Source organism: Nymphaea colorata, chromosome 6, assembly GCF_008831285.2.
Source record: "Nymphaea colorata isolate Beijing-Zhang1983 chromosome 6, ASM883128v2, whole genome shotgun sequence".
NCBI lineage: Eukaryota > Viridiplantae > Streptophyta > Magnoliopsida > Nymphaeales > Nymphaeaceae > Nymphaea > Nymphaea colorata.
Window position 1 is genome coordinate 20,232,104 of NC_045143.1, and position 22,606 is coordinate 20,254,709.

The 22,606-nt window shown below is 40.8% G+C and overlaps 1 protein-coding gene across 3 annotated transcripts in view; it reads left to right on the top strand.

Moving 5' to 3' along the window:
• The window catches only part of LOC116255467 (uncharacterized), a 95,966-nt gene extending 79,944 nt beyond the window's left edge, over positions 1-16,022 (top strand). For all 3 annotated transcript variants that reach the window (XM_031631296.2, XM_050078405.1, XM_031631297.2), the window contains 5 exons: positions 233-298; positions 448-636; positions 714-824; positions 15,084-15,164; positions 15,435-16,022. In XM_031631296.2, coding sequence (XP_031487156.1) covers positions 233-298; positions 448-636; positions 714-824; positions 15,084-15,164; positions 15,435-15,620 — 633 coding nt within the window. In that variant the 3' untranslated portion in view covers positions 15,621-16,022. The remainder of the gene's footprint in view (positions 1-232; positions 299-447; positions 637-713; positions 825-15,083; positions 15,165-15,434) is intronic.
• Positions 16,023-22,606: the final 6,584 nt, after the last annotated feature.

Sequence of the window (22,606 nt, forward strand, 5' to 3'; positions counted from 1 at the left end):
CAAATAGAGTAATTAATACTTTTTATGGTGATGTGAATATTATACTGCTTTGAGTAACTGCAAGAAGATGTTAATGCAGTACATGAGCTACCCTTACTGCATGTTGCTTTGCTCTTCATGTCCCCTTAGGTTTTTCATTTCTTTGAATTCTTCTGTTTTTGCTAGTTGCTGCAGTGCTAGTTGGTGTAAATTGAATTTTCTTTTCAACATGTGCTTTTTGATGGCACAACAGGTACCAATCACAGTTCACTTTGACCATGGATGTCTCAAGGAAGAACTCTTAGGGGCTTTGGAAATGGTACTTCTTGTCAACTCTATATATTCTTTATGTGGTAAAGAAGTGTAGCATGAAAACTTGAGCTTTCTTTTGAGGTCACAAATAGCAGAAGAATTTTTCAGGCTGTTGAATATTGCGACTTTAATATTTTTCTTTGCCATATTTACCAGGGATTCAACTCAGTCATGGTTGATGGTTCACACCTTCCATTTGAAGACAATGTATCATTTACAAAGTACATATCATCCTTAGGCCACTCAAAACAGGTATTAGTTGAAGCTGAGCTGGGTCGCTTGTCAGGAACTGAGGATGATATAACAGTTGAGGAATATAAATCAATGCTTACTGATCCAACTCAGGTACATAATATGTACCATTTTCCAGTTTGTGAAAAGCTTTAGTTGATTTAGAGACTAATCAGCTGTAGATGTTTCAGGCACAAAAATTCATTGATGAGACCAGCATTGGTGCTTTAGCAGTCTGTATCGGAAATGTCCATGGAAAATATCCAGCAAGTGGCCCTAATCTTAGGCTTGATCTACTAAAGGTTGGTTCTGAAGTTTGGAATATTGAGTTGTGCATGCAGTCAATAGCGTGTGTGCATGTATGTGGCACTGTATCAGCTGTTTCCTAAATAACATGGATAAGCAACTTAGGTCCATGTACCCACGTCTGTACGGCAGGGATGGGGCACAAGTATTTGGACATGTATGGATACTGTAGAAACAAGCACCACACATGAACACATGATGTAACGTGGAAAAACCTCTCAAGAATGAGGGTAAAAAACCTCGTGAGACGAGAAGGTTGTCACACCCCAACACTTTGACCTCCAAATAATTTTTTTTTTGTTAAAACATAAAACGTCGAGGTGCGACAACACAACGATTCAAAAGGAGCTATGTACATCAAAAGACAATGGGGCAAACATTTCATTATATAGTAAATTTAGTTCATACAAAATTTATTTTATATTTCTGAATAATACATATGACAAAAATGCTCCAAAACCACAACATTGACGCCTAACAAAAACAAGACATCAATGAGACCAAAACATGACGCTCCGGCACTACAATAGACCTAAAATCTCCTCAGTAGGATGTGAGTTGAGCCATCTGATCAACCTGCTGCCCCGAGTCCGTGAAAACCTGAAAAAGTAAACAAAAGACTTAGCCTTCGCAATATGGGAACAAACCAAATAAATTCTTAACCCTCTCAAGGTAAAGGCTCAAATCTGGGATATAACAAATACGAAAACAAAACAGTATGATGTCATGATAGGAGCATGTAGTCACTTGACTTGTCATAAAAGCCCCTCGCATATACCACGACATGTAGAGACCACTCAATAACTACAAGTAACACACTCGATTGTCACATGCACTTCATTCACATTCTTTTCATTTACATTAACTTTAGTGAATTGACAGTTCCTATGGGTGCAAATACAAGCACGTGCACACCACATGCGCCTCCAATGGGGAGACAACCTCGTGGTGGCTCGAAACGATACGGATCCGTTCACGCTGCAACGGTAAAACAATCATTCATGGATGTGTGAATTCTAAGGAGAGTTGCTAAGCCTTTCCTAGGACACCCAGGTTGGGAAGACGGTAACTCAACGCTCCAAGCACATTACACAATGATATCCTGGGGCCTTGCATCACCTGTGTTCCGAGCCACTAAAGAAGAATATGATAGAAAAAGGCACTAAGGCCACTTGGAAATATATCAATCTTATTGAATGAATGTCAAATGGCTGTGTAAAACAACATACATTGTACAAGAGGCAGCCCAAGAATATATACAAGTAATGAGAGTGAAGGAGAGAAGGAAGAGAGGGCTGTTCTAGCCGTTGGAGGTTCCAACGGCTCATAAAGGAGCCGTTGGAACTCCCAACGGCTAGGACAAAGGGGAAAAGAAAAGAAAAAGAAAAGAAAAGAAAAAGAAAAGGAAAATAAAAGAAAAGAAAAAGAAAAATAAAAGAAATAATAAAATACATAAAAATAAAAATAAAATATAAAAAATGTAAAACCTAACCTATGATATCAACAAGATATCTTATTTCCTAACACCCCCCCTTAAACTTACGGTGCTAACACCAAAAGTTTATCTAAAAGAAAGTTGAATCTGGGAGAACATAGAGGCTTCGTGAAGAAATCAGCCAGCTGGAACTCGGAGGAGACATATGGAAGCTTGATGGTCTTGTTCAAAAATTCTTCACGAACATAGTGACAATCCATCTCTATATGCTTTGTTCGTTCATGAAATGTTTGATTCTTGGCAATGTAGATAGAACTCTTGTTATCGCAGCACAAATCAGTAGGTTCTTCTATTCTTGTTCCCATATCAAGAAGTATTTGACGAAGCCACACAATTTCCATAGTTGTAGAAGCCATGGCTGGATATTCAGCTTCAGTAGAGGATAGAGAGACTTTCTGTTGTTTCTTGCACTTCCATGAGATGAGTGATTCCCCTAAAAAAACACAAAAACCAGTAGTTGAGTGTCCATCATTTGGATCTCCTCCCCAATCAGCATCAGTATAAGCAATCAAGTTTAAAGGGGAAGAGGAAGACATAAATACTCCCTTATTTATTGTTCCCTTAATATATCTAATGATACGAAGAACAGCTCCCATATGAATGGTTGATGGAGCATGTTGAAATTGACTCACAGTATGAACTGCATGAGTAATGTCAGGCCGAGTGATGCTAAGATACATTAAGGAACCCACAAGCTGTCGGTTAGGAGTGGGATTGGTAAGTGGAACTCCATCATCAATCTTCATTTTGTTTCCTACTGCTTCAGGTGTGACCTTATCATCTGTTATGTCTGATTTAGCAATGATCTCTGCAGCAAACTTAGTTTGTGACAAAAAATATCCTCTAGTAGAATATGCAACCTCAATACCCAAGAAATACGTTAGAAAACCTAAATCTTTCATTTCAAAAGTTCTTTGTAACAATTTTTTACATTCTCTAATACCTTCTTTATCACTACCTGTAATGATCATGTCATCAACATACAGTAGGAGGATTATGATACCTGCATTAGTATTATTAACAAACAAGGCAGTGTCAGTTAAACATGAATGAAATCCATAATCAGAAATAACAGAGTAAAAACGGTCAAACCAAGCTTTAGGAGCTTGTTTGAGGCCATAAAGAGCCTTATTAAGTCTAAGAACCTTTCCTTGAGGAACTGGTGGTACTTCCATGTAAACTTCTTCCATAAGATCTTCATTTAAAAAGACATTTTTAACGTCCATTTGGTAGATATTCCAGTTTTTAATAGATGCTAAAGCAATAAGGGTCCTAACAGTAGTCATTCTAACTACAGGAGCAAAGGTTTCCTCATAGTCAATACCATATTCTTGAGCGTAACCTTTGGCAACAAGCCTAGCTTTATATCTTTCTAAAGATCCATCACTTCTAGTCTTCACCTTGTAAACTCACTTGCATCCAATAGTCTTTTTTCCTATAGGTAAGTCTTGTATTTCCCAAGTTTGGGCTTTTCTCAAGGCATCTAATTCTTCTATCATGGCATTCTTCCATTCAATATATTTAGAGGCTTCATTAAAAGTAGAAGGTTCAAAGTGAGAGTGAATGGCATTAATTCTAGCTCTATGAGTTGGGGTGAAAGTTTCATATGACACAAACCTATTGGGTTGTCTTACATTTCTAGTAGATCTTCCAAGGTTTCCTTCACTTTGTGGAGTTGGTTGGAGATCAATAGTCTCATGATGTTCTACTTCATCAACATCTTGTTGTCGGTTTCTTCTATGATATGTGATTATATCCTTGGCTACTCCGTCATCATTATCATCAGTGTTACTATCATCAACATCATGCATTTCATCATCACATTGAGAGAGATACTTAAATAAAAAGGAATAATCATTGTTGTGTTGTGATTCTCCACAAATTTTGAATCCATTTTCGTCTTCACAAAACTTTACATTTCTTGAAACTATGATCTTGTCTTTGACTGGATCATAACATTTGTAGCCTTTTTGTGTTTCAGAATAACCAATGAAAACACACTCAATAACCTTTGAACTTAGTTTATCAGCCTTGTCATTAAGAACAAAACATTTGCAACCAAAAACACGAAGCCTTTTCAAATCAGGTTCATATTTGAATAATTTTTCAAAAGGGGTTGTATTATTTAAAGCTTTTGAAGGCATTCTATTTATGAGATATACAGAGGCTAGGGCTGTTTCGGCCCAAAAGCTTTTAGGCACATTTTTGGCAATAAGAAGAGTTCTAGTTGTTTCAATTATGTGCTTATGTTTTCTTTCAGAAAGTCCATTTTGTTGAGGTGTTCTTGGACAAGATTTTTGATGGATTATTCCATAGTTTTCTAAATATCTTTTGAACTCATTTGAAATGTATTCGCCTCCAGAATCAGTCCTTAGGATTTTTAATTTAGCATTAAACTGTGTTTGTACTAAGTTGTGAAAATTTTTGAACATGTCAAAAACCTCAGATTTGTATCTTAAGAAATATATCCAACAATATCTAGTGAAATCATCAACAAATATCACATAATACGATAACCCTCCTTTTGACATGAGAGGAGAGGGCCCCCACACATCGGAATGAACAAGTTCAAAGGGAAAAGAGGAAAAAAAGCTTCTTTGTCCAAAGATAAGGATTTCATTTTTCCATGTATACAATCATTACATTTGAAATTCTCAATACAAACGTCCTTGGTAGGACTCATCATGGACAATTTTCTAATGTTTGGATGACCTAATCTTTGATGCCAAACATTAATGTGTACATTTTTCACATAGTGACAAAACTTTTCCTTGGGGATGCATAAATTGTCCATGTAGTAAAGGTCCCCTTTTCTAAAACTTTCCCCAATCAATCTCCCGGTTTGGTGATCCTGCACCAAACATTTATTTGATGAGAAAACGATGTCAAAACCAAGATCTGAAATTTGAGATACAGAAAGTAAGTTAAGATTAAGCCTAGGGACATAACTAACTTTTGGAACAAAGAACTTTTGTTTTCCAAATTCTTTTTCAAAATCCCCGATCCCTTTAACATTCAAAGATGTTCCATCGGCAGTAACTACATTAGATTCTTTTCTTGCTTGTTCAAAATTGGTCAAAGATGATATATTTGGTGTCATATGAAAAGATGCACCGGAATCTAAAAGCCAAGAAAACATACCGGGAGTGTTGGAGGTAGATGCCGTTGTTGCTAGTGCTCCAGGATTCGACTCTTTGATCATAGGTTGAAGCACTGACATGATTTGATTCAACGTTGTGGAGATTTAAGAGAGATCACATCCTTCATTTGCAACATTTGCAACCTTCCTTTGGTCAAATTGTCTATTGTTGTATTGTCCACCTTGTGAATATGAAGTTCCACTTCCAGGGTTGTGTTGCCCTCCTTGAGGATATGAAACTCCTCCTTTGAAAAGATTTCCTCCATCGTTTCGTGGTTGTCCTTCATTGTTATTCAACTTTGGACAACTAGGTCTAATGTGACCCGGTTCATGACAAAAGTGGCAAACAACCTTAAATTCCCCTCTATTTTGGTTTTTAAAGTGAGGAGGTCTAAAAGATTTGATGTTGTTCCCGGGTCTAGAGGCGGCTAAAATTTTTTCTTCTTCTTGTTTGGAAGTAAGAACACTATCTAATTCTTTGGATAATTTCATTCTAGTTTCTTCACCGCTTAACTTCGTAAGAAGTTCATGAATGGGTGGAGGAAAGGCTAAAGAAAGAAGGGCTGACCTAATTTGTTCAAATTCGGGTCGTAGACCTTGAAGAAATTGAAAAAACCTAAATTCATCGACTTCTTCTCTTCTAATCTCATGACACTTACAATCCAATCCTAGTTTGGGAGTAAGTTGATCTAACTCATTCCATACACTAGAGATTTCCATAAAATAATCTCTAACATTATTCTCACCTTGCTTGATACTTTGGGCTTTTTGAATCAAGAGATATTTACGGGCCATATCTTTTTGGGTAAACATTCCCTTGAGATATTCCCAAACTTCACTTGCTCTTTCATAATACATGAGATTTTGGGCAATTCTAGGTTCTATACTTCCGTAAATTCATTCTTTAATTCTAGAGTTCGTGGCCTCCCAATCATCTAATTTTTTATAGTATTCATCCATAGCATTTTTTCTCTCTTCTACATTCAAGTCTTTCTCAACTCCATTTTCAATTTTGGTCAACTTGAGAGAAGGAGGGGTAGACGTACCTCTTATGAAACCCCATAAATATTTTCCTTTGATATGCATCTCCAAGCATTTTGCCCATAGAGTGTAGTTGGTCATCAAGCTTGTACGGAGCATGATAACTTCCTCCTTCGATCAAGACTTTGGAGTCCTCCATAAGAGCAAGATTTTAAGTAATAATCTCCAAGAGAAACAAAGAGGAAGTCCTTCTAGAAATTTCACCAAACAGTTGGTGAGCAGCAATAATAAGGTCTTCAAGAAATGTTGATCAGCAACAATGGCCTCGTCTGAAAATTTTCTTCAACAGTCCAGTAGCATAAACAGCAAAAAAAAAACAGCTTCTAAAAGCTTTCCAACATGCAGCCCAATGGCTCTGATACCATATAAATGTGACTATAATAGTCACTAAAGAAGAATATGATAGAAAAAGGCACTAAGACCACTTGGAAATATATCAATCTTATTGAATGAATGTCAAATGGCTATGTAAAACAGCATACATTGTACAAGAGGCAGCCCAAGAATATATACAAGTAATGAGAGTGAAGGAGAGAAGGAAGAGAGGGCTGTTCTAGCCGTTGGAGGTTCCAACGGCTCATAAAGGAGTCGTTGGAACTCCCAACGTCTAGAACAAAGGGGAAACAAATAGAAAAAGAAAATGAAAAGGAAAAAGAAAAAAAAAGAAAAAGAAAAAGAAAAATAAAAGAAATAATAAAATACATAAAAATAAAAATAAAATATAAAAAATGTAAAACCTAACCTAGCTATGATATCAACAAGATATCTTATTTCCTAACAAGCGAGACTAGTGACGAGGGCGGGTGTAACAACCTGACCCACTCCTGGGCTTGGACTCCTGGTTCGGCGGATCCCAACCTGCCCTCTAGCAGTTTTTGTTCCAGCCTCAAAAAGGCTACAAACCAGGACAACCATCTATTCAATGGCCCCTTTTATCTAAGCCTTTGAAGATCTCTCACAATCTTCAATACGGGACTAAATTTTTAGGGTGGTATAATCCACCCCCTTTAAGGCACACACGTCCGCGCGTGTGGAACCTCAGGTCCGAGTGTTGAACTGACTCTGATACCACTGTAACAGCCCGACCCACTCCTGGGCTCGGGTCCTTGGTTCGGCGGATCCCAACTCGCCCCCTAGCAGTTTTGGCTCTAGCCTCAAAAAGGGTAGGAACCAGGACAACCATCTATTCAATAACCCCTCTTCATAAGCCCTTGAAGATCTCTCACAATCTTCAATACGGGACTAAATTTTTGGGGTGTTACAGCGGGACATCTCTCAAACACATTGCCATAACCCACTGGCCTCTTATCTATTATTATTTGTTAACTTATCATCATGAAAACACTTTCACAAAATGACCAGCTAGCACACGAGGTTGGTTCATTTCACGAGTGCAACCATACCTCAAGAGACCTCCCTACGAGGGTTATACACATAGTCAATAATCTTAGCTAGTTGTCATAACTTTACGGGTACATTTACCCTTCAAACTCATTCAATTGCATCATGCCCACGCTAATGCATACGAAATATATTGCAACATCCACATCACTCAAACCTATGTTACCGGGGTGCGGCAGAATTGGACCCGCGTCGACGCGATGCGGGTGCGGATTCGGGTGCGGGTGCGACCTAGATTCGCACCCAAACCGCACCTACATGAGCGTGTACGTGGTACGTTTGGATCTGGTTTCTGATCGAAACCAGATCCAAACCAAGTTCATCTAAAGGCGTGTACGTGGTACCTTTGGATCTGGTTCCGGGTTGAAACCAGATCCAAACCAAGTTTAAGGCGTGTACGTGGTATTGGATCTGATTCCGGGTCGAAACCAGATCCAAACCAAGTCCATCTGTAAAAAGTTAAACTTTTCTCACCCGTCAAAGTCTGCCACCGTCGAGTTACATAAATGGTAAGCAAAACATTTATTATATGTTACTTTATTGTTTAAGCTTTTATAGATACAGGACTAAAAAACGAACTCTTCCACCCAAGTGTCAAAATTTTGAAGTTTTTATGAAATTAATAATAATAATAATAAATAGTCTTCCCGCACCGCCGCACCAATAAATTTTGAGATGTGTCGCGCCGGCACCCGCACCCGCACCCCGCACTCTGGTAACATAGACTCAAACATATCAATTACATCTACAAAACTTAACCGAACCACAGAGAGTAGTCTGGATCTATGATTGACTTTACACCTTCTCCACAATATCAAAATTTCTACCATGTTTCCTAACCACTTCAATTATTAGTCTCACCGTGCTAAAAAGGTAATCATATGCATAGATCATTGTCCATTCATAACAGTCCTACATTCCCCAAAATAGCAAAGTCGCTAACGTGCATTCTAAATCATCCAATCTTGAGTCTAGCATGTTCAAATAATAATTATACATGCGCTAACAAAAAACATTAGACAGTTTAGGCACGATTAGGCCTCCCTCACCCCACTCTTAGAGTCCAAACTGTTGCAGTGCCCCAAGTAGCCGCCTCAAGTGCTCGATTGATCCCCAAACAACTAAAATTATATGTTGTTGTCGCCTCCAACGCCTCCTATACGCTGTTATGAGGAGAAAGACGTGTTCCTCAAGCTGCAATTCCAACCAACAGTGACCATTAGAGTGAGAATGAGCAAAAGAGAGTTCAAGAGGAGGGTCTGTCGTTAAAGCCCGTTAATGCTATCAGGCCAGTCCGAAACCCATCCCGCTTCTAACCGGGTTGGGCCGGGCCGATGAAGTACCGGGCCTCAGGCATAATCTTAAGCCCGACTCCCGGCCCGGCCAGGCCGCTCACGGGCTTGGCCTCCTCCTGCTGCCGTGAAGGTGGTGAAGGGTCTCTCTCAACCTTTTCCCCCTTTTTTCCGCCGTTCTTTCCTCCCATGCGAACACTCCACTGGTTCTCGTTGGCCATACGTTCCCTTGTCAATCTAATGACTGGTTGCTTGGTTGCAGCGCGAGGTTGTTGTGCAAGAGATTTGAAGCAGACTTCCCTCTCACTGAGGGCGTCGTTCTCTGCTATATGTTTCCTCCGAATCATGGATGAGGGAAAACATCAATGGATGCTCACGGATGTTTTGAAGGAGACTTCCCTCTCTGCCACTTTCTTCTTCATCCAAATCCTCTCCCTCAAGCCCCTTCTCGAAACCATCTATCTATATATTTAAAATACCCATTACCTCACTCCTGAATCAATCTACACAAGAGAAAACGCCGCGAGGAAGAAGAAGAGAAAGCATGTCGATTTGCTCTTCTTTCCGATCATTCCACCCAAGCATCACCCGTAAACTCTACCTCAAAAAACCCATCAGATTCACCGCCAGATGCATCTCCATAACTTCATACTACTTCATACTACTTCCCATCATCATCATCATCATCGAAGAAGTCCCCAAAACCCATCTCCCCTTTGACTCCCGTCTGCATCCAATCGGTGGAACAGCTGCCGCCCAATCTTCAGAACATCATCTGTCTCTTCGACACCGTGAAAGACCCCCAGGCGAAGGGGAGGACCGGAGGAGGCATTCGCCGACGGGGATGATGAAGCTTTCACCGACTCTCGCAGAGCCGAACGACGGGGACGATGAATCGTTCGCAGAGCCCACGGGGAGAATGAATGAAAGAATGAACTATGAAACATTGAAACGAATTGTTTTAAGTTACCGGGCTATCGGGCCGTCGGCGATCACTGGATCAAGCCCGGGCCCGACCCATTAAGTATCGGGCCAGGTCAGGCCCGATAAAATCGGGCCCGTTAATAAATTTTTCAAGGCCAGGGCCTGTGCCGGGCCGGGTACCCAACGGCGACCCGGCCCGGTGCCTTGGCTTACCTACAGTAGCTGTGAGGAAGGTGCTTCGGTCGAGGGAGGCTGAAAACGAGGGAGAGAGAACACGAGAGATGTGAGTGGGAGGAGGCTGGCAGTAAGGAGAGAGTGTGAGCAGTGAGACGGGAGAGTAGCAATCGATGCGGGAGAAACAAACAAGGGGGTGAGGGCTGGCGGGAGAGAGGAGAAGACTAGGGTGAGAGGGGAAAACGAACAGAAAATGGGGAGAGGGGGAGACAGAAGAGAGGGGGGGAGAGTTCGAGCAGAGGAAGCGTGGGCAGAAAGAACGTTCAAGACAGAGGGGGAGACAGACAGAAAACACGAGAGGGAGAAGGAGAAGAAAGAGAAATTGGGTGAGCTTACCTCAATGTTGCTGCACCTCCGCCACTGCTCCTTCCACCTCCTTCGTCTCTACGTCGGCTGCACACTTGCAAGATGAGAGAGCGACAAAGAGGGAGACGCTGAGGAAGACGAGGAAGAAGAACCCGCATCGAGCTTCCTCTTCACGCATCAAGCTCGGGTCCGGGTTTGGACCTATCCAGCCCGACCTGCACGACATAAAACGTAATAAAGGTAGTGGACGGTGCTCACTAGCTGCCGCCACACCCTTTCTCTCTCTTAAACTTCATTCATTATCAAATTAGGGTTACACAGGTTACTTAAATAGGACTCAACATGGACTGCCCCTTTAGAATGGGTCGGATTGGGTCTAGATCTGGACCCAGTCATACATAACACGTCAATACTCCCCCTCAAGTTGGGCATATAGGTCGAACATGCCCAGCTTAAATGCATTTCTCTCAAATGAAGTAGATGGCAAGGCCTTGGTCAGTGTGTCAGCTGTTTGATCTTCGGACTTCATGTAGGGCAGGACAAGCTTTTTAGCATTAATTCTCTCTCGAATGAAATGATGATCAATCTCCACATGTTTCGTTTTATCATGTAACACCAGATTGTTGGCCAAGTTGATTGCTGACTTGTTATAACAATACATCTTCATTGGACCCTCAATTTTGATTCTGATGTCAGCCAATAGCACTTTCAGCCACAACAGCTCAGAGATTCTCATGGCTACAGCCTTATGTTCAACCTCATCACTGGAGCAGGAGCAAACGTCTTATCTCTTACTTATCCACACCACGAGATTTCCTCCCAAGTAAATGCAGTAACCTGAGGTGGATCTCTTGGTATCCACACATCCTACACAGTCAGCATTTGAATAACCTTCAATTTCATGGGAGTCTTGCTTGACATACAAGAGACCATTGCCAGGACTCTTCTTTAAATAACATAAAATCCTGTCAACTGCCTTTAGTGAACGTTCATGGTGCATGTTGCTAATAGACAAGAGGTTTAAGGGAAGGTGAGGAACATGTAAGGCATGGTGAACCAAGAACTTGTTTAACAATGACTCTCTTTTCTAGGCATGGAGATAGATGAACCATCGGTAAGAGAAACCTGTTCCTTCCTAGAAGAGAGCTTATATTTATGAAAAACCTTAGGATTTCCAGTCATGTGGTGCGTAGCACCACTATCAACAATCCACTCTCCCACACAAGAATTACTTTTTTCGCCAGAGATTGCAAGGGTTCAATTGACTTTCACATCATCTGATGACTCAGTCTGACTAGTATCAATGTGAGTCAGGTATGCACGAAGCTCACGAATCTGATCGACAGAGATTATTGGTTTTCCCCCATTTGGATTTGCAATTTGAAAGATAGACTTTTTCCCACTAGAAGCTCTTCCACAACTATTTTTCTTATGAGGATGAAGATCCCAACAAAACTCAATGGTGTGACCAGATTTCTTGCAGTGAGTACACTTCCGAGAGCGTCGGAGATTCTCCATAGGAGCTCGACTAACAATGGCGAGCTCACTGCATGGGGAACGAGCCCCCTCTTTCCTTGTCATAACAAGACGTCGCTGTTCTTCAACCTCAATGTGAGAATCAACATCCTCAATGCTGACCATATCTTCTGAATTAAGAATTTGACTTATAATCATTGTCATATAAAATGCGTATTATTCGAAAAAAACGCGTATAATACCCAAGAAATAAGTCAGCGGTATAAAACGGCAATTAGACACGCCTTTTTAAAAAAGCCATCAGAAAATAAAAAATGTGAAAAAAACTCATATTATACGCATTTTTTTGCGTTTTTTTGTATTTTTATTAATTTTTATTTTTTAGAATTTTCAGGACTTATTAAATGTTTTAAATTTTTAAAAAATTTGTCAAGATTTTTTCGAGATATGCAACTTTGCTATATTATACCCGAGAAATTCGTCGTCGTATAATACCCGTACACAATATATGTGACAATGCTTCTAATGCCTTCAAAATCGTCATTCAGCCCAGCCAAGAACATACACACTATGTTCTTCCATTCCTTGGCTTAGTATTGCATCTGGTCTTGGGGACAATTCCAAGTATCATTAGAGTAGTAGTTAAGTTCCTCTCGTTTGGATTTTAGTGCCGCATAAAAGTCAACCACAGTCATCAGCCGATATACATGGACATCCTTTTTCTTCTGAAGATAACCCACATATCTCGGGCGGTCCTCTTATGAAGAATGAAAAGTTGAATATCAGATGACACAAAGTTGACAATCCATGTTTTACCTTGGTTATCCTCAAGAAACCACATGTCCCATGTTGGGCTAGCCTTAGGTGGTTCAGTTTTCTTCTCATTGACATAAGTAATTCGCCCCCGACCAGCAATTCTCATAGTGGTGGCAGCAGACCAACACAGATAATTATCCTTGGTGAGGCAAATAGTAGTAACTTGAATAGTAATGTTCTCAGTCCTAGGGTTCCCGACATCTAATTGATCCGTATAAACATGGGTTTTCCTCGAATCTTCCATCCTGCTACAAAAAACCAGAAATAAGATAGCAGAGAGACGTGCAGCAGACGCAGGCCATGACAGCAGCTTAGACAGTAGACGCTAGCGATAGTGTCCAAGGGCAACGGTGGAATCAGCTGAGAAATCTGCTTGAGCTCCACTGCAGAGAGATTTGCCTGACCTCCACAGCACTGGCGGTAGAAGGGAGGATGGCGCCGAACTGGAGTAGCAGAAGGATTTGGGCGCCGACAAAGGAGAGGGCTGCAGAAGAGGTGGGTGCTAGGAAGAAGTGCAAGCCCAGCAGGCGATGCTCTCAGGAGGAAGGCTGCGATAGTAGAAAAAGGTGACGACCCCAGGGAAGGCAGCGGCAGATGGCAGGTAGCGGCACACAGCAGGGAGGCTGACGATCTCAGGAGGAAAGTGGCGACGGCAACGCGAGCGGCAATGCCGGTGATGGCAAAGGAAAGCGACGACAAGGTGACGCGAGCAACATGCTACCGTTGATGTCAACGTACAACGTCGGTGACGATCGGATTCTTGTCGGAAAAAAACGAACACAGAAACCGAGCTCTGATACCATGTACAAACAAGCACTACACACGAACATACGATGTAACATGGAAAAACCCCTCAAGAATGAGGGTAAAAAACCACGTGGGATGAGAAGGTAGTGGACGGTACTCACTAGCTGCCACCACACCCTTTCTCTCTCTTAAAACTTCATTCATCATCAAATTAGGGTTACACAAGTTGCTTAAATAGGACCCAACATGGACTGCCCCTTTAGAATGGGCCGGATCGGGTTCAGGCCCTGACCCAATCATGTATAACACGTCAACAAATACATTTTGCATCAGACCTAATTCAGATCCTATAATTTTAACAAAAACCAAAATTTGAAAAATAATCTTTTTGTCTTCAAAATCTGAATTTATATGTATAATCATGCTATATATATATATATATATATATGTGTGTGTGTGTGTGTGTGTGAGACTCATAATTTCGTATATTATATGTTCAATTTCATTATATATATATATATGCACACACAAAATCTGTACCCAACCATAACCCACCCCATAGCCATGTTTTGTGAAATTGCCATGTCATACCTTCCACATCTGCAACTGCATCCATCCTGGACTGATGTGACTTTAGCTGTTTGATGTTCCATTGACAACATGTCACACCCCAACACTTTCACCCCCAAATAATCGTTAAAAACGTAAAAAGTCAAGTTGCAACGACACATCAATTAAAAAGAGTTCTGCACATCAAAATGACAATGGGGCAAACATTCCATTATGTAGCAAATTCAGTTCATACAAAATCACTTCATATTTCTCAATGACACACATGACAAAAAAATGCTTCAAAACCACAACATTGATTTCCAACAAAAACAAGACATCAATAAGACCCAAAACATGACGCATCGGCACAACAATAGACCCAAAATCTCTTCAATAGGATGTTAGAAGAGTCATCTGATCAACCTGCTGCCCCAAGTCTGCCAAAGATTTTGTATATAAATGGTCTAGTGCATTGGTAAATAATTGACGATTGTAATAACGGAAAAAATAATAAAACAAAGGCGATTATCAACCTAAATCAAATGTATGTCCATGGGCATGTTACTTCCTTTTACTGTGGCACTTTTATATAAAGGTTGTACTATCCTTGTCAATGCTCTCTGTTACCAATTTGTTTTGAGAAATATGGCCATACATCAAGATAATGTCTCTGTGTGGCACAAATTTGTGGCAGGTTATAGTCTTACAATTCACTTAGCAATGGCTGTTATAATCTGCTTGTTTCATTGTAGATTATAATCTTGCAATTCACTTAGTAGCTGCCACCATAATCTGCTATTCGACTTCATGGTTTTATCATGTTATTTTTCAGGACCTGCAGTCAATTGCAATGGAAAAAGGAGTTTTTCTGGTTCTACATGGTGCGTCAGGCTTGCCGGAAGAGCTTATAAAGGTATGGCCGAGTGATCTTTCTTTTTTCTTCAACTGATAGACAATTATTTGGTTAAGTTAACTCAGAAACGTAATGGCAATTTGCTAGTTATAAGCTTATTGGGGAGGCAGATTTTTTCTGGTTTACTTACATGAAGGATCAGAACTTACAACTTGCCGAGGATTCCACTCTGGTCTTCATTGTCTTTTTTCAACTATTGAGCGAATGAAAGTAGATCAGCATGTGACTTGGGGTGTATCTAAAGATTCTAAACAGTAGTTTATATTGCAGGAATGCATTAAGCTTGGTGTTCGGAAGTTCAATGTCAATACAGAGGTCCGGAATGCATATCTTGACTCTTTGAAGAGTCCCAAGAAGGACTTGATACATCAGATGACTGCTGCGAAAGAAGCCATGAAGGCTGTTGTCATGGAGAAGATGCGCATATTTGGCTCTTCTGGGAAGGCCCCTTGGTAAGGCGCAACAACATCAAATTAAGATTCACAGTAAGGATAGGGACCCATATTTTACCATTATTCTCATTGAGGGGAAAAAAATATATATCATAAGCTGCCACGGAGACAGTTTTGCTTATGAGAAGGCTTCGTCCTTTGAGAATCCTTCGTCGTCTCAGAACAATAACATGTACTTCTGCCAGTTAACTTTTTGTTGGATATCTTCACTCTCTTGAACGGTGATGCTACATACAAGTGTTTTATCATTTGTTGAGAGACCTTCTCTCTCCCCTGACCATTTTTATTAAGAAGGAAAAACCTATACTGTGGTTAACTCACTTGGAAAAGGACCTTTCACATCCGTTGAAAAATCAGTTGTGAGCAGTGTCTAGACTCATCATAAATGAGAGTTACTTATATTTGATATTGTTGTAAAAATTGAAGCCATCAGATATATCATAAAAAGGCTTCCAAAATATGCCTATTGAGATTGCTAATCACTTATGTATCACATTAATAGTAAATGCACTGCAATCATACTTAGAAGTTATAAATTCATGCACTTAGATGGTAAAATGAGGTTCTTATTATATTCCTAAAAGCTTAAAAGAGAAGCCTCTCTTAACTATAGATGGGAAGCCATCATTCTTGAGTGCCTAATGTAGGGTTAGCAGCAGGAGTGTTTCATTATCCTGTTCAACAACATGACCGATCCTGTTCAACAACATGACCGAAGCCTTCACCCTTCTCCCAATCTTCATAGAGTGTTAGGCATGCTTTCGGTGTCTTGGAGTGATGTCTTTGTTATGTTTCAACTTGCATATCAGCACTTCTTTCTTTTGCAGTATAGGAAATTAATCCTTTCGAAATTCGAAACAGAGACTGGTCGCCTACAGGCCTTGCCCCATTCGTTACGCTAACAAGAGTACCTAAGTGCTCGGTAGACTAGCCCTTAGACACCTCCAACGGCTAAGTACTTATAAAACGTCCTTAGAGCACAATAAAGTTATAAAGGAATTCCAAAAATAACAAAATCCAAAAAGAAAGTTCATATATTACTTTGCATCTTAAAAGTACACACATATACACCCATATGTTAGTATCTGAGAAGTATAGAGGGATAATCTCTATATATTTTAGCACCTCTCTTATGCTTATAGTCCAGCCATCCATAGTTTAAGATCTAGGAACAGACACTTGGGTCTTGTATAGAGGGCATAATCTCTATATATTTTTAGCACCTCTCCTATGTTTATATTCCAACCATCCATAGTTTAATAACTAGAAACAGGCACTTGGGTCTTATAAAGATCTACTGAAGAAATTTCTGTTATTTATAGTAAAACATATGACATGGAATAATTAATATTTTTCAACCATTTTCCATAATGCAGATTGATCTGTTACCTCCTTTCATGGGAAGTGAGCCTATTGGCAATACAATATGTTTGGCTCAGAAACACGAATACTCATGTTTTCAAGCAGATAATGTTAGATGTGGTTGACAATTCGTCCTAACCTCGTCTTTTGCTTATGTAACTGATAGGCACTCCTTTTTTGTTTTCTACGCTTTTGAGAAGCCAACGAGGCACAACCCATGAGTAACGATCATTTATATCCCCACCTTAGCCAGCATTTGTATAAATAATTAAATCTAATAAAAATGTTTGAGGTATGCATAATTTAGAATAAATATATTTAATGTGAACATGACACTTTCATCTCTATGAGGCAATTGCAATATCCGTCATGTTATTTTATTGTGACAATCATGTCATGGACATAAAAGAGAAAGACCATTGTATTTTTCAATTTTTTTTATAAACATCGTTGTAAGAACAACAAGATCAAAAATTCAAGAATGATATTAAATAGTAGATATTTTATTGGTATTTCCTCTAGAAATTTGGCTTGAGAAACTTTTCAGATATATGCAAGAACAATAATTAACTTGATTTAACCTAATGGTTATTGGCCTAGGTATAGCCCATACTGTATATGTCACACCCCAACCATTTTAATCCCAAATAATTTTTATTTTTTCGTTAGAACATAAAACATCGAGGTGTGACGACACGACGATTAAAATGAGATGATAATGAGGCAAAGATTCCATTGTGTAGTAAATTCAGTTCATACAAAAACATTCATATTTCTCAATAACACACATGACAAAATGCCCAAAAACCACAACATTGTTGTCTAACAAAAATAAGATATGAATGAGACCCAAAATATTACTCGCCGACATGACAATAGACTCAAAATCTTCACAATAGGATGTGAGCAGAGCCATCTGATCAACTTGCTGTTTGTTTCGGGTTTGCAAAACCTGGAAAAAAAAAATAGAAGGCTTAGCCTTCGTAGTATGACAATAAACCAGATAAATCTCTAACCCTCTAAGTTAAGGACTCAAATCTAGGATGTAACATATACGAAGACACAAACACTATCATATCATAATAGGATCATACAGTCACATAACGTGTCTTTGTAGCCATTCACATATAATATGTAGAGACCACTCAATGATCACAATTAACACACTTAATGGTCACATTCATTTCATTAACATTTGTTTCATTTACATTCGATTCAGTGAATTGATAGCTCCTGTAGGTACAAACATAGGCACATACACACCACGACCGACCTACAGTCGGGAGACAACCCCTGTGGTGGCGTGAAATGATATAGATCCGTTCACATTGTAGTGATAGAGCAATCATCCATGGGTATGTGAATTCGAATTAGAGTTGTTCAGCCTTCCCTAGGATACCCAGGGTGGGAAGCGGAAGCCCAACACTCCAAGCATATCACACAACAATATTTGAGTCTTCCACAGCTTGTGTTTCGAGCAGGCGAGACCAATGGTGAGAGTGGGACATATCCCAAACATATTGTCATAACCCACTGGCCTTCTATTAATATTTTTTCTTAACTTATCATTATGAGAACACATTCACAAAATGACCGGCTACCACACGAGGTTGGTTCACTTCATGAGTCACACATACTTCAAAACGCCTCCATATGAGGATTACACATTTACTCAATATTCTTAACTAGCCATCATACTTTAAAAGTACTTATACTGTCCAAATTCATTCAATTGCATTATTGAGCGTGACTATGCATACGAAAATCTTATAACATTCACATCAATCAAACATAAGAAACCACGAAGAGTACTCCCTATCTGTGATTGGCTCGTAGTTGTCCTATGCAAATGTCATGCTATGATGCATATGCCATCGTATAGTAATTTAAAGACAACCAATCAATCTCATAATCAGTCCATTAAACACATACATTCATATGGCAATAAGCACATTATAGCACACATCAATCAACCAAATATAAGATAGGATCCAACAATCCTAAAAAACTCGCATTCTAAATTTGGCCCCAGGCAGGGCTTTACCTATAAAGCCACCATACCTGTCGCACATCGCCACAAATCTCAAAAATTGCCTCGAGCTTTGAATCTTCTCGCTCAAAGTCTACCTAACGTGCCCAATGTACCTGCAAAAATATTCAAAGTGATAAGTTTTCTACTCATGTCGCTTTAAAATCTATTCAAGTAATAAATAGGATCAATATGGCATAGGTCATCGTCTCAAGAGGGTGCCAATAGGTATTATCGGCTCATAAAGCCCTTCAATAGGTTTTTTTCCAATTTTTTGAGGTTGTGACTAAACGTTTTAAACTTCAAGACTTCGATTCAACCTATCACTAGTACTTTCTCACTTGTTTTTAAAGTTGAGGCGTCATTCCCAAAAGTTATGCTTCACAACATAAATATTCTTTTTCAACCAGCGAGGTAATATGCACATCAACAATAACATATGTCATGAGTCCATTAAAACGGTTCTAATCCTTGTCAACATCAAAATCTCTACCATGCTTTCTAACCACTTCAAATATTAACCTATTATGCTAAAAAGATAATTATATACATTCTTAAGGCAAAAACCCAATAAAATTAGACTTGTTTAGTCTTACTCACTGCTCTTTTAGTGTCTTAGCTACTGTAGTGGCTGCCGGCTCTTTTGGCGTCTTAGCTACTGTAGTGTCCCCGGCAGCCACCTCAAGTGCTTGATCGATCTCCAAGGCGGCTAAGGTTATATGCTGTTGGTGCCTCCAACACGTTTTATTCGCTTGTATGAGGGGGAAGTCATACTCCTCCAACTACCAAATCCAAAACAGCAATAATGGGCGTGAAAATGAGCAAAAAGGAGAGATCAAGATAGAGGTCTGACGTTAGAAAAGGGAATTCAGTTGAGAGGGGAGATGGTTCGGCTGAGGTAGACACATGCACGGGAGAGAGAGACAACAATGGAGAGACAAAGAGAGAAACAAAGGGTGAGAGTTTGGGCAAGAGGGAGAGTGCAGAGAGAGTGCTAGGTTGAGAGAGTGTGTAAAGAGATATGCAAGACTAAGAGACGGTGAGGGTGAGAAGACTCGAGACACAGAGGAAGAAAGTTTAGTAGGGGGCGGCACGACTCAGGGAAACAGGGCAAAGCAAGAGAGAGGGAGACTGAAGACGAGAGAGAACATGAGAGGGTGTGAGCGAGAGAGGCAACACGCAAAAGGGGCTAGAGACGAACACACAAGAGGGTGAGAGCTGAAGGGAGAGAGAGAGATTGAACAAAGAGAACTCAGGACAAAGGGGGAGAGGAACAAAGAACGACGAGAGGGAGAGGAACAGAGCTGCGATAGAGGGTGAGAAAGAAGGAGAAGATAGAATAGACCGAGAGAGAGAGTGAGAGGGCTTACCTCAGTGACACTCAGTTGCGGAGCCGTCGTGTGGCAGGCATGGGCGCCTGCCCACGCTAGCCCAAGAAAGCTCCACAGTGAAATGGAGCCTCAGTCTGCCTCACGCCCGTGTTGATGCTATGTTGCCCACACCAAAAATGGATCGGGTCCCTGCAGTCCACAGCGATCCAGCTCCAGAAAACATAAAACAGTCGGCCCACCCAAATTCACCGAAAAGGGGAAAGCCGAAGCGCGAAGGGGCGAAGGGCAAGGCAGCAGCCGACAGGGGGACCCCGACTCGTGCCGATTGTTTTCCTTGCTTCCTTTCTCAGAGAGAAAGTTCAAAGCACGCGCATGGCTCTCCAAGGCCGTGACGCCTCACCGTCCGCTCGATGTACTCGTTCGTGCCTCTGCCCCGACCTCGGTGGAATCCTCGGTCTGTATCTTCTTCTTCTTCTTTCTTTTTCTCTTCTACTGCTCTTGTTCATGAATATGTCAATGGCGGTTCTACTGCTGAGGCTTTTGCTGGCTTTCTTTCACTTTTTTTCAGTTTACGCTCTCCATTCATTTTTTTATTGGTTCTCTCTATAATTTACATTGGTTGTCTCCACTGTTGCTCACTATCTTGTTGTTGCTTCCTTTTCCAATTTTTTTTTCTTTTCTCTCAATTTTCTCAATTTTCTTGTTTATGTACATGATTGTCGCTCTGAATTTCATATTTGAATTTTAGACATGGGATTCCCATTTCCTTTAAAGTAGAATTTATGAATTCCCCACCAACCCAATTTTCTCGTGGTCAAAATTCCTACACCATTCGCAATTGAGATTATATAAATTTCAGTGTGGGCTCAAAAATGTGTTTCTGGGGTTCGTGTGCATGCTCAAATTATGTATTAGGGAAACCGGTTTTTTGCACTTTAAGCTCAAAATTCAGAGTCAATGAGGATTTAGGGAGTTGGCCTCCCTGTTTCTCTGCCAAAAAATTGTACATTATCAGAGGAATTGGCTTCACCACTTCCTGTTTCTGAAGCCGGTAGCAGATGCCACAGAAGTTGTGGTCGAGATGGTTTGTGGATTCGGAACGGCTATAGTAGCTGAACCTAATAAGATAGAAGTTACGACCTATAGCCAAAAATGTACTTAGTGCCCCATAGCCAAAAATTTCTGGCTCTGCCATTGACACTGCCCTTCACCTCCTCCGCCACTGCACCTTCTTCTGCCTCATGTTTCTCTGCGTCACATACGAACTAGCGAGAGAGACAAAGAGGGAGAGCCCCGGCGTCGTGCCTCCACTTCACTCAGGTGGAATTCAGGTCCGGGTTTGGACCCTAGTCAAGCCCAACCTGCCCCACATGCCAAACGTTATAGTATATCCGGCCTACCAAAAACAAGGACTAGGGCGGTGTTCCCTTGTGTCGTGTCTGTATAGTCGTCCTTTACTTTTGTTATATTTGCTTTGTTTATGTTGAGTCTTGGTGTAAGCTCGAATGTTCACCTGTGTCGGAGCACCCTCCCAAAACTGCCCCAAGTGTAAGATTGAGATTCCTTGTTTTGGATGGTCGACATGAGAATTCTGTAAGTAGCTTCGGCCATCCTTTGTAAGTAAAGTGTAAAAGCTTACTTGCTTTCCCTCGTGATATACTCAATTGTTTAAGTGAGTATATTGCGGGTTTTCTTTCCACACTCTTTGTGTACTTTATTTTTTGAAAAGGTGTTCAAGTGATCTGCGCCCACTTGAACGAGGCAAAGGCTTGCGGCTTACTGGCGATAGTTTGCCGCACCGCACGGTCCGAAGGAGTCGGCCCGTGACAGCTGGTATCAAAGCCCAGATTCTGCTCAATATGGGGAAGCGATCGGAGAGTCGGTGTAGAGCGTCACGCCGACTTGCTGCTGTTGAGGAGGACATCATAGCATCACAATACAATCTGCGAGGTGCCAAAGGCAAGGAGCCGGCCTGCCCAGAGGAGGCGAGCCCGGCCCATGACCAGGGAGACCTGGAAGAGATTGTGAACCGGTTGGTCGCGGATGTGGCCACCCATGAGGAAGCCCTCAGCTTTGCTGCTGAGACCTTTGAGGGATTTAAGGAGGAGATGAAGTTGATGCGGGAACAGATGGCTGAGTCAGTGGTCATATGAACCGATCACTCTCTGACTTGGTGAAGACCCTACAGGACGAAGTCGCTGGACTTCAAGCTTCAAACCAGAGACTGGTATGTACCAATTCAGCCAGCAGTAGCCAAAAGAGGACCAG